General features: G+C 39.5%; 1 protein-coding gene across 1 annotated transcript in view; it reads left to right on the forward strand.

Moving 5' to 3' along the window:
• The window catches only part of LOC117830721 (NMDA receptor synaptonuclear signaling and neuronal migration factor), a 60410-nt gene extending 50327 nt beyond the window's left edge, over window positions 1–10083 (forward strand). Inside the window, 3 exon segments of the mRNA XM_034708971.1 lie at window positions 1043–1145; window positions 7554–7629; window positions 9031–10083. Of these exon segments, the coding sequence (XP_034564862.1) occupies window positions 1043–1145; window positions 7554–7629; window positions 9031–9128 (277 nt within the window). The 3' untranslated portion in view covers window positions 9129–10083.
• Window positions 10084–13451: the final 3368 nt, after the last annotated feature.

Below are 13451 nucleotides of genomic sequence, written 5' to 3' on the forward strand. Positions count from 1 at the left end.
AGCTATATTAACCACTTCATCACAGTCTACATGACAGCACACATTACAACAAAAAAATACCTTTCAGCAGTAACAAACCAACACAGGTAACACAGTTAAAACATTTTGTGATGCCAGGGTATGAAACCTTTGGTCAGAAGAGGGGACTTTGGCACAGATTGATGGAGATAGATTGAAAGGACACCCATGTGAATCTATGACTTAGTTTTCCTTCAATGTCACAATGATCTGCAATGTCATGATATAACAGCTGCCAGACTGGCTGCTGGAATTGTGCTTCTAATTGACATAGATCTATTTTAAGCATTCAAACCATTAATGACCCTTGCATTTCAACTTACCACCTGTCACACTAGCTGGGTTTTTCACCTACTTTCATCCTCTTTCACCCCCCCAAAAAATTGGGGTGAAGCACTTGATTAGCTGCTTTTTTCTATCTGTTGAAGAGTTGAAGGATAATAATTACACTTCCTGTAAAAAAAAAAAAACCCTGTCGAAACGTAAGTGTTTTGTCCCCAAAGACAACGTATTTCATTTCCATTGGCAACATTTAGAATCAGAATCAGAATCAGAATCAGCTTTATTGGCCAGGTATGCTTGAACACACAAGGAATTTGACTTAGGTTAACTGTGCTCTCTTTTTTTTAGTGATAAAGATTCTAATGCGAGTCTATAATGAGGATGCTATTAGCTATACTTTTTACATTTTAATCAAAATATCTGTTGAGGCCTTCTGACTTGAATCAAACATATTCACTTGGATAATTCCACACTCTTTCTACATCTATACATTGTTAAAAAGAACAATTTTCTACTTTTGTAAGTGATCCAACACTCTCAGGAGGACGGCTGTAAAACTGCCACAGAGTTATAAACTTGAGATATGTGGGTCACCATCCTGGCCATTGCAGATTCTGTTTAAGATACTTGTTTCTGTGCCAAAGTACAACCATTAAGATCTCTTGTGTAACAAATTATGTGAACTGTTCATCAGTTTGATGATGTTTAAGAGGAAAATTAATGAAACTTTGTCTTTATTTAGATTCTGGAGGAGACTGAGTCGCTTCATGAGTAAGATCAACCCAGAACCGAACCTCATCCACATAATGGGATGCTATGTCCTGGGAAACCCCAACGGAGAGAAGGTACACAGACACTAAAATCACAAACTCACAGACATGCTAACAACATGTTTCCTGCAAATGTGCACTATGAACATTGCTTAAAACATCAAACTCATATTAAACAATATTTTCAAAATCAAATACACTTCAGCAAGTCAGCCATAAGCACAAAGATAATTCAACATTTGGTGTCATTCAATCAGTCACAAGCTTATGTTAGTCTTTTTGGTTCAACTGATAGTTCAGCATCTCTGGGAGATGACATATCACTTAGTTGCCATATCTAGTTGACTTCTACATCCTTAAAACAGTAACAATACAGCAGGTCTGCATAGATTCAGCATTAAGACCACAAGAACTGTGATTGACCATTGGGCTGCTGGTGGTTTCTCTTACAAATACAAAACCCCTAGGGAAGTCTGTTACAGTTTTTCTCAGTGGCTTTGGTACATTTCTCAGATCAGAATTGAAATTCTCAAAACTACTTGTTTAATCTTCACATCATTGCATCACTTGTGCACATCATAAAAGCAGTTTCTCATTTCTTTGAACAAGTTGCAAATGCTTTGGTACATCCATGCAAATGATTCTGTACAACTCTCTGCTGTTTCCTACATTATCAAGTGCTTCTGTCATGTTGATCAAAATGTATTATCATGGGTCTCTGTTGAATAGTGTCACCCTCCACAACATTCAGGCATTAGTTCATTGCATCAGTCTTCACATGCAAAATGGTTGAACATGTTGTCAGAACATGTCAGTCATATTTCTGTACATTTCCATCAGACCCTTTTTCTAAATCTGTCCTGAATTGGTAAATTGCTCCCAGGTGAATCTTGACTTACTCTAACAAATGTGTGAAGTATTAGATCAACCAATGATCAACCAGTTTTCTGAAATAGCTCAAAGGTGCATCAAATGAACCATCAACTGGCAAGTATATATACACTTATATATGTATATACCATTTACTTATACCTAAAAGTGAATCTTGTCCAGTCTCTTGCAATCAATCTCCCACATACACTAAGGTGTAACTTACAATTTACAATAACTGTCATCAAAACTTTAGTCATAGTTTACATCAGAACGTCCCTCCAGAGCACACTGTTATATTGACAACATGACTCAGCAGTTTGACTGTCTTATCCGTACACAATGACACAAGGACTTGTCATTCTGATGGCACTGACATGTTCATTGACACAGATATTTACTTTTGAGAGATTAACTAAGGATTTTGAGCGAGATACTGGCTTCTGCAGGTAATCCATGGTGTTTTGCTTTTTGTATGAATTGTTTTGAGAAATGACTTACTGTTTTGCAAATGTCGAGGATGATTTGAGAAATGTACCAAAGCAACTGAGAAAGATTGTAACAACAAGAAAAGAAAGTCTAGTTAATTAGAAAAGAAACAGTTTGATTGCAGAGTTTGTTTCCACCAAGATTTGGTACCATTTTATCTCAGTGCATTCAGAGGGTATTACAAAGTCAATCACTTTGGCGAGCATTAATTTCACAACAGTGATGTCATATTTGTAAGCAAGACAAGGGAAACCCTTGCGTTGTCGCTCAGTAATTTAATTACTGTGGAGTAAGCATGTGTATAATGTAAGGCAGATCTTGAATGGTGAAATCTGATGCAGAACCAGGAATCAGTTCCACTGCTTGCAGTAGACAGACGTTGAGTATGATTCAAATATATTCACAACACGGTCTCAAGCATAGAGTATACATTACCTTTTGTTTCTGTCTGTTTTCATTATAGTTTATACCTCCTCATGCTCACTCCATCCTGTGTTCCCTCCTCATTTCTCTGTTTGCTGCCCTCTACTTTCACCGTGTCTGTTTCAATCCTTTTTGTCTGATAATAGCTGTATTATCCCCCTGGCTGTCTCACTACTCCCTCCCTCCCTCCCTCCCTCCCTCCCTCCCTCCCTCCCTCTCCCTCCTCCTCAGTGACTATTATCAAACTCTGTGTAATGGTATTGGTTATGGCCATGGAGCACACAGCAGTGATGCCACAGCCCCGCCTGACGTGAACAAATAGGAGACAGAAGCACTTGACACATTAAAAGAAACACAAAACAAACACAAACATGCTGGCAGACACACATGCTCACCATAGCCAGCGGTGTTTGTCCGACCTAACTGTCTGTTTCAGTCATGTCTGCCAAAATGCTTTGTTATATAAAGTGGATCTCTGAGGGGTTGATGGACAGTCTGGCAGTCTGCAGAACAGATTGCACATCAGTGATATCTCCTCCCCCTCCAGACACACACAAACACATGCAGTTGTTTCATAAGTGCTTCAGTCCAAAACAACAAAGTTGGTGTTTTTATATATTGTATCAAGGGTTCAGCCGAGTCCCAGGACCCCAAAGTGATACTGCCTCATACAGGGCCTCGCCTACTGTAGGCCTTATATAACTTCAGTCAGAAAACAGAATTTAAAACATTTTCTATTCACCTTTTAAAAAGGATGTGTACACACACACACACAAATTTTAGGATACAAACATTTTAAAAATTGTGACCCTGTTGTTAGAACTTTAAACTTGGGCAACTATAAACCTGGGCCTGTATGCACGTCCAGCCATTACACAAACAGGACCATTAGTCTTAACGCACCGTTATGGAGCGGCCCATTTGGCCATAGCGTTAGCCGCATGCACGACTGCAAATAATTGGACAATTAACTTATTGCGCATGAAAGCGAGACTGGTACAAAATCTCATATTTCCAGGGAACCTCCTGGAAAACCCTGATCCAACAAATTAGAATTGCGCATGCCTACTAAACATAAACAGCAATAAACATGGTGAGGGGTACCGCTGTGACTGAGAGAAGATCAAGAAAAAACTATTTTTCAGCAGAAGAAAAAATGGACATTTTATTAGAAGACTATAGAATGAACAAACAGATATTATCAGCAAGTCGATCCTCAAAGAGAACAAACAAGGAGAAAGGGAAAGTCTGTCTGAAGATCTAGAACCGGGTTAATGCGTGTGGTGTTTCTGAGCGCACAGTAGAGGACCTACAAAATAAAATCAGCAACATGAAAGTGGCTTTGAGCAACAAGCACCGCCACCAATGTGGTCCAGGTGGAGGACCACCTGTCCCCCCATTGAAGGATGAGGACTTGTTAACGGAGTTGTTTGGGAAGGATTCACTTCACGGTGTTGCTGGTAGGTTACCAAGAATTATGTTGCGTCTCCTAAATCTGAATTTGCTGTATATTTCAACATTGTCATACTTTTCCAAAGGATTCATTCGATCCCTAAATATCCGTTGTCTTCTCATATTTCGTCTTAAACGGTAACACATAAGCACGATGTCCTCCATCCTTTAAACAGACCAACAGGTGCAGTAATCCTGCTGTTAGCACCTGTAATGGTGGGGTCTACCTCCATTAAATGTAATGCTTTGTTGGGGCGTTAACCTGGCTCATGCAGACCGCTAATTGATCTTTTTTTCACCATTAGTACAAATGACCCGTTTTCATTGCTAATGGCTGGATGTGCTGATGGGCCCTGGTCGCTATTAGCAAGACACATGGATAAAAAATATTATACACTGCTTTTACAGACATTACTATTTTGGAAACTTTTTCCTTAAGATTTAGACCTTGGCTACAGAAATCTGCTGATATTTACCCAAAAGAGCATTTATGAGGTCAGTTGTTAACATTGGCCCGTAAGCTCCAGCTTGAAGTGTAGTTCTTCTAATAGATGCACTCAAGGTCAAGTCTTTCTGGAGAATGCACAACATTGTCTGATTGTATATAAAGATGGATGACACATCTTTACCTCTTGTAGTTATCTGGAGATTAGCAGCTTGGATCCATTTTTTAAACAGGAATTGTAAATCTGTCTTGTATCCACTTCAGGTAGTATAAAAACAAACTGTTGAAAACACACAAGCCACGACTTCAATCATCAATCCAGGAGATAAATTGATACAGCAAAGCAACAAGCTTAACCAAAGCTATTGGACTGCATGTTTTGAAGTCAGGCTATACAAAAAATAGGGCATACCTTATGCCACATACTTTAATTCATACACACACCCACCTTCTAGTACAGCATATTGTCATACACTGCATACAGATAAGTGCAGCTGTGCCCCGGGGATTTAGATCCTGATATGATTGAGGAGACTTCCCTCTCTCTTCCTCTGTTTGTGTTGTTTTTACTTCATTTGCTCTTTGTTTTCCTCATTGTCTGTTGTAAGGCACTTTGGATTAACCGTGTTGTGTGTAAAGTGCTATGTAAATAAAGTTGATTTGAATTGATTTGATTTGATTTGATGGAGTATATATTTAAAGTCTTAAATATTGACAGGGGCCTGCAGCCGTGGTGGAGTGGGTTGATTTTGACTGAGATGGTATATTAAACCACTATCTCTCTGAAAAGACAAAAACATTATGGTTAATGCAGGATCCATAAAATGACCAGTTATATATCAAATAGGTCTACTCTGTGAAGGGTAAAAAAGGTATTTTCCACTTAAGGCCATTTTCTAGGACTGTGGGTGTGGCAACTATCAAACTAAACCATGGCAACAGTCACAACACAACATGGCACAACATGGAGAGTGTCGTTCAAACCTACATGTTTGAGCCGTTTGGTCAAATGGCTAAAAACATGTGAGGCCTGGAGAGGCGGAGGCTGGAGTGTAGGAGGCAGGGCAGTGCTTCAGATGACAGACAAAGCTGTTTGGCTAAGCTCTGAGCTTTCTGAGCAACTAGATGAATTAGTCCTGAGTGAAGACGAAGCATATGCAGGACTACTTTAGCACAACTCCGCCACGGCTCACCAAAAATGCAGCCCACTGTTTCTCCAAATCCACCAGATTTGTAGGTAGGTAGGTAGGTAGGTAGGTAGGTAGGTAGGTAGGTAGGTAGGTAGGTAGGTAGACCGACGGGCAGGTAGGTAGGTAGGTAGGTTGGTTGGTTGGTTGGTTGGTTGGCTGGTTGGCTGATTGATTGATTGATTGATTGATTGATTGATTGATTGATTGATTGGTTGATTGATTGATTGATTGATTGATTGATTGATTGATTGATTGATTGATTGATTGATTGATTGATTGATTGATTGATTGATTGATTGTATTGTGATCAGTGTAACATTTTCAAAAACCTAACTGATAATATTTCAAAGTTAATTTAAATGTAGTTCTAATATTTGAAGATATACAGTATAACAGTGTGTACATATGATCATGGATATCCTACTTAGAAAGTTTTTTTTGGGTTACCAGAGGCTTAAAGATATGTTGTAGTTGTTGTTTTAAAACTCAGTTTGGAGGATGTAACAACCATAGCTCAGGATGGAGAACAGCAGGGAAGCAGGTCAGAGAGGCACTCTGACCCAGTTTCCACCCAGAGATTTTAAAGCATGTCAGCAAAAAATGTACAACCATCTTGGCTTCAGAGCTTGTGTGAGGCCCCCCTAGGACAGAGGAAACAGTACTTGACCTGCAGAACATTATTTAAGAATATATTTTGCCTCCATCTCTCTCTGCTCTAAAGACAAGCCACGCTGCTCGCTTCTCCCTGACCAATTTGTCCTCCACGTCTGGCATCCAGCTATCTTCTTTTATCATTTCTTTTTTTTTCCAAAGGACTGAAAAATCAAGTAATGAAAGCTGCTTTTTCTTCTGAACATCATAAAGGAAAACAAAGGGGCATTCGGTCTTTGATATCTCTGACTGGTAGGTTACTGAGATCCAAATGAGCAAATTCAAGCAATAACTCAGTGAGATACATTTTCCAATATGTAAAGCAGCACCACATCTCCAAGGCAACTCCAGAAAGAAAAATGAAATCTCTGAAAGACTCCAATCATAAGTCTATAATGCAATTAAAGCAGGTTATTTTCACTGCTGGTTGAGCACTTTTTATCTTCAATTTATTAAAAATGGTGCAGTCAAAATATCTAAAATTGATTTCATCAACAAACTTTTCAGAAGCCGGAACCAGGAATTGATGCAATATTTTAGGGTTTTTGAATAACTTGATTGATTTTCAAACTGCTCATTTATGTTATGAGAAAAAAAGTCTTTGAAAACTCCAAATAAAAACTATCAGCTCTCTTTCCCGGTTCTCTTGATATACAAAAAGGATCTCTATTTGATCAGGGACTGGGATTGTACTCTGAACCTTTCTGAATCTCTGGTACAGTGAGATCCCTCCCTCCAACGTTGCAACATTTACTCTCATTTTCTGTCCTCCTTTTTACCTGCTCAGGAAAAATGTGCATATGACTTTTTGGCAGTAATAAGCTGGATTCATAGCCCTTATTTGCTTCCTGTCTATGCTGTGAGTGTGTGTGTTGTGTCTGAACATGAAGGCTCTCCCTTATGCCAGTGTATCCAAGTGCAGTCGGATTAATTGGTGTGCGCTCTCTTATCTCTGCTCAACAGCTGTTCCAGAAGCTGAAGAATCTGATGAGGCCTTATTCTGTCGAATTTGAGTCGCCGCTGGAGCTGTCGGCACAGGGTGGGTCTGAACAGTCATACAAACACATGCATCATAGGGGGAACATACTGTACATGTATACTGTATGTCTCTGGCATTTACATGTCACATCAGGGTATTACAAGATTTGGTTGATCCACATGCACAGTATAAGCAGCTGTTTTTTTGTCTCTACTAATGCTAATCATTTAAAGGTGACATATCATGCAAAATTGACTTTTTAATGGTTCTCTAGCTGAAATATGTTTCCCTGGCATGTCTACAAACCCCCCGAGAATGAAAAAAATCCATTCTGCCCCTGTTCTGATTTCTCCACCTTTCTGTAAATGTGTGTGAAACGAGCCGTTTCAGACTTCCGTGTTTTTGTTACGTAACAACAATATCCGGTCTGTCACGGAGTCAGAGCTCGGAGCTTGTTCAGCCATAGACTGTATAAAATAATACTGAATCCCTCCTCTGTTTTTCATTACCTGCACAAATGTGTGCTAACAAGGAGCTTAGGAGGGAGGCATGCTAGTTGTAGGCTGTCTTAATAAACACAAAGGTCGGTTTTACTCCCCGCGTCTGCAGATTTGAAGATCTAGTGGATGATTTTTATTTATCATGGATAAGTGCTAGCGCTAGTCAGCATAGCTACATAGCTACATGTCGTAGCTGTAGCTGTGTACCAAGACACACGTCGACATACTGACAAATAAAACAACAAGAAACACTAAATCTGTGACCAATCCTTCAGAAAAGGTCCTGCTGCCTTTCTGGCAGAGGTCGGTTTTACTCCCCACGTCTGCAGATTTGAAGATCTAGTGGATGATTTTTATTTATCATGGATAAGTGCTAACGCTAGTTAGCATAGCCACATAGCTACATGTTCGTAGCTGTGTACCAAGACACACGTCGACATACTGATAAATAAAACAACAAGAAACACTAAATCTGTGACCAATCCTTCAGAAAGGTCCTGCTGCAGGCACCTCTCCGTCAGGATCAGATTCTGGATCAGATTCAGAGGGTTGAAGTAACATGATCTCTGAGCAGCCGTGTATATTCAGCCAACATGTAAACATTAGATCAACGTGCTGGAGAGCCGAGGCACATCCACTTCCTGAGGGGGCGTGGTCAGAGAGAAAACAGAGTGTTCTGAGGAGGACTGAAGAAGAGGGTTTTTCAGGCATGCCAAAATCTGATTTCAAAGTGTTTTTTTTGAGCATAAACTTTAAATACATGTTTTGGGGACCTCTTAGACCAATATATATTGATGAAAAAAGCGTGATATGTCACCTTTAAACTTCGCTATAGATTTTCTAAATTGTGGTGGAGAATATTTCTGTTTTCTGATTGCTTTTTTTTCCCACCTGGATAATCTGTTTGCATTACATTGTGTATTTTTATAACTTTCCTGTCTTGTCCCATTTTCCAATCAAGGCAAAGAGATGATTGAGAAGTACTTCGACTTTCGCCTCTACCGCCTTTGGAAGACACGCCAGCACTCCAAACTCTTGGACTATGAGGAATTTTTGTGACGAAGAAACCTGGATAGCGGGTCAAGCTGAGCCATCCATTGCCACGGGGAACAAGTTAAAAACTGATCCAATGACTGAACTCTGCTTCACTGTAGTGCTCAACCAAGAAGCTCAAACTAAATACAAATACGATCATATCTGCTTTCATCCTGGAGAGGAAGAGGAGTGGCTGGACAAGGAGGCTGAAGAGAAACTAAAACAATTTCTCCTCCTCAATTTCAGAAAAAGGATCAAGGACTTGCATAAAAGGGCCGAAAAAATAAACAAAAGATGATAGAGCAGAGACATCTGGGCTGTCCATGTCTACTTTGCCTCTTGAGCTTGAAAGCAAAAAGAGAATTAAGAATTCAAACTTGTAAAAAAGGTTATGATTTTGTCACCAAAACTGCTGAAAATCATCTGTCATAATGTGGTTCTGTGTTTTGACTGGACCCCTCAGATAATCTCAGATTATACATATAAATTCATCTGTTATTGTGTGTGTGTATATATATATCATATGATTATATTAGCATAGCTTTGGTCATGCAAATAATACTCCATATGAGAATAATGATGCATCATTTATTTTTGATGTGCATTGTTGTGCAGTTTCATATGGAAATACTTTGGAATAACTCAGGTTTTAGCCATAAAGTAATTAATCTGTTTGTCTTCTATCAAGATATTGTAATCTTCATTGCCATTGCTTGGAATGAATGCATTCTCTCTCTAGAAATGTATCCTCAGTTTGAGAAATTGAGCTTAATGTTTTGGTTTGTAAAAAGAAAAAAAAGTACAATGTGCTGATTTTGTGTGTGAGTGTGCGGATGTGGGTGTGTTTTTCCATGTCCAAAAAAGTTACCATGCAGATGTACTGTGTGTAGTTTCTCTTTCTGCTTCTCGGCTAAAGCAAAAATAATTGTTCATCATCTTCATCATTCAAGTTCTCTCCCTCTGTCACATTCATACACAAATACAAAGACATTATTATGTGAATCATGATGTCAAGAGGGATGAAACAGCCATCCAAGTGCTCCTGCCCCTGTAGTGTAGGAGTTGCCCTTTTGATCCCTCCCGCTCTTTTTGCAGAAGGTTCAGGCCACTTAGTCGGCCCCTGTCAACAGTGCCAGCTGCTCATGCTGTCGGCCAAACACTCTCGGCTTCTCCTAATGGCAGCCAAACGAGCTTCCGCCACCTTTCGCTGGGCTGTGATCCAGTCTGAGGACCCAAGTTCTCTGAATTAAACAGATCAGCCAGGAGTTTTAGCTGTTAACAGCCATCTGCTGCCTCTGCCAGGTGTCAGCTAGTAAAAAAAAGCCCCAAATATGCACTGAGTGACCGAGTCCATCACCGCAGTACCTGAGCTGTCTTGAACAGATTAAGCATGGTCAACTGCAGAGAGTCGCACAGCTGAGCCAACTGATTGACAGCGTTCTGAAACAAGTATGCAAGTGCTAACACACACACGGAGTCACACACAAACAAATCAATAGGGCTGGGACAAGAAACAGGCCATGTTGGGACAAGCCATTGGATACAATAGCTGAGAATTAATCACGATTGAGAGCTTGCCTTTGTGGCAAAATATCGATCAATACATTACTGCACCCTACGCATGCAATCTTCTTTCAAGTTTATTTTTTGGCTCTTTATACCTTTATACCTTTATTTAGAGGACAGGCCAGTGAATAGTGTCGGTTGGAAACTTGAGAGAGACAATGGGGGATGACATGCAACAGAGAGCCAAGAATCAGATTCAAACCTAAGATGACCGCAGAAATACAACCTCTGTTTGTAGAGCGTGAAGTTTAACTACTGAGCTGAAATGGCATCCCATGTATGCAGTCTTTTGGCTTAGCTCTAACTACCACCATAATATACAAATGTAACATCAAACTTACACAGATGAGTTGAAAACTTGACACCATATTGTCATTGAGGAACTACTTCTACTCTTAACTCAAGGGGTAAGAAGCTTTATTTTCTCACTGACTTAAACACTATACTTGTTTCTTGTATTTACAACCATTGGAGTTATGTCCTAAGGCCATTTGCAGAAACACCGTTTTAAAGCACTCCAGCTTGTTTTCTGTCTAAGCAGAATGTTTCCTGCGTTCAACCACAGCCGCTCTACTTGGTTGACTACAAATAGAAACTGGAACGCTTTTGTTGCCTCCTTTGTCTCTAGACTAGAGATCCCTGTGTTCTGATTGCAGTTGCTGTTAAATCAGGATTCCTTTAATGTTGGCCAAAAAGCTACATCCAGATTTTATACACAGGTTATTATGGGGATTCACTGGGTTTAAAAATGTATCATCAGTTAACATAAAAAGTGCAACACTGAGTCTTTGAAGATATGTGGACTATAACTTTTTGAAAAAATAACCCTGGTTCCATCAGAAAGCATGTGTTAGTAACAACAGTGGGAGAGGAGAGATCAAAATATACTGCAGTTCACCCGGTAGTAGAGTTATTATGAAAGATGTCCAGTTGTGTTATGGAGAATGTTGGATTCAGAGTAATAAGGCGTTACTCAAACAAGGTAGTTCAAGTTTCTACATCTCAACTTCATCTGTTTTTTAACCCAACTCCCCCAGATTCATTCTGTGCATTTACTGAAAATGATATTTCATTGCTGTGCTTTATGCAGCTGTTTGCATTTGGTAGCAACACCCAAACTCCCAAGGCATCAAGCTCAGTGATGTAGCCTGAGTTAACTATTTGGTTTCTCTCGACACGTTTTGCTGAAGGTCCAATCAAAGGCAAATCTTTCTTAAATGCATCAGCCTCAGAATTCAGCCAGACTTGGTTTTAAGGTTGTTTTTGTTTGGCTCCAGTTTGCTGTTCTTCTAATGGATGTTTCTGAGCTTTTTGGCTTTTCAAAATGCTGCTGCATGTCAGGAATAATTGTCAATGTGGCAGAGGTCCAAAGAGACATTGCTGAATCACTGCTCAGGCAAGCTAGGTGGACTTTTAATTCAATGACGACACTGATTTTTGTTATTTAATAGGTTTGGGGGTCCCAGCCCTGCTTAGCATACACAAACACAAATAAACACACACTCATACACTGGCAAAGCTGTTCTTCATCTGTGTTTGGTAAATACTTTTCTTCTTGTCATGACTCGTGTGGATGCGTTAGTATTTGGAGCATTATGTGCAGATTTTTTGTGTTGAAGTCGATCTGTCTCTTTGGAGTGCTCTCTATTTCTCTACGAGCAGAACTCGGGTTTTTATTTGCTTTTGCCCTCTCTCTGACATTGCAGTGCTGGCCTACAGTTTGTCTGGCACAGACAAGTGCTCTCTCAGCCTGAGTCGTGCAGTAAATGTTTTCACTACAGATTAAAAAAATTCAACAGTTAAACAACCTGTCATATCATTGAACCATTTTAATTCAGCTAAGCATTAAGCTGCCAAATTCAAGATGTTTTTCTCCACAGCTGCTGGGTTAAGTGGAATATTTTTTTGAAAACTTTACCCAAGCTTGATAGGACAGTGGTTTATTTGCAAATTGCATTATGAAGGATTCAGTCGATTGAGAAAATCTTTTTTCTCATGCCCTATAAAACAATCTCATATCCTGGCTATAAATAAATAACTGATCATTAACCTTCAGTTTGAATTAACTGGGCTGAATGGACCATGATGTGAAGAGCACTCTGACTCAGGAGTTTGAGAGAGCTTTGTTTCCTTATTCAGCAACACTTCATTGGGAATCTAATTAAAGATGCAAATGTGTCTGTCCCTCTCAATCTGTGGTGTTTTCTTTGTCTTTTCATTTCATCACACATTTAGGGAAAATGAAACCAAAGAAAAAGAGCAAGGCACACATTTTCATGAGAGACGATTTTCTTCTTTGAAGCATCGGCTTTGGAAAAAAGCCAAGAGCAAACATGAGCAGCTTGATCTCTTTATATTTGGCTTTTGATTTCACTTAAGTTGCGTGTAGAACAGGCTTGAACTGCGATGGCATTGATCATTGTACCTAAAGAGAACATGTCATTACAAATAAACTCAGTGCGCTTTATATCTAAAGACAAACTACAAAGATATATAATCATAAAGGTGAAAGAAAGGTTTTGTTAGAATTTGCTTTTTACATAACTGGCAAGAAACTAAAACTTCTTATTTATATCACAGTCAAGCTAAAACATTACCCTGCTGTTTAAATGACACCAGACTGCACATTACCATTGAAAGTGGAGTAAGACAAGATGAAAGAAGCTTCTTCAGGAGTATTTATGGTGACTTTTGTCCACATTCAGCTCTCTTTCCTCATGGGAGAACACAAATGTAAACATATATGAGGCAAATGCCACAGTTACAGCTCTGACCAGATTG

The sequence above is a fragment of the Notolabrus celidotus genome, chromosome 19 (assembly GCF_009762535.1).
Source record: "Notolabrus celidotus isolate fNotCel1 chromosome 19, fNotCel1.pri, whole genome shotgun sequence".
Taxonomy (NCBI): Eukaryota; Metazoa; Chordata; class Actinopteri; order Labriformes; family Labridae; genus Notolabrus; species Notolabrus celidotus.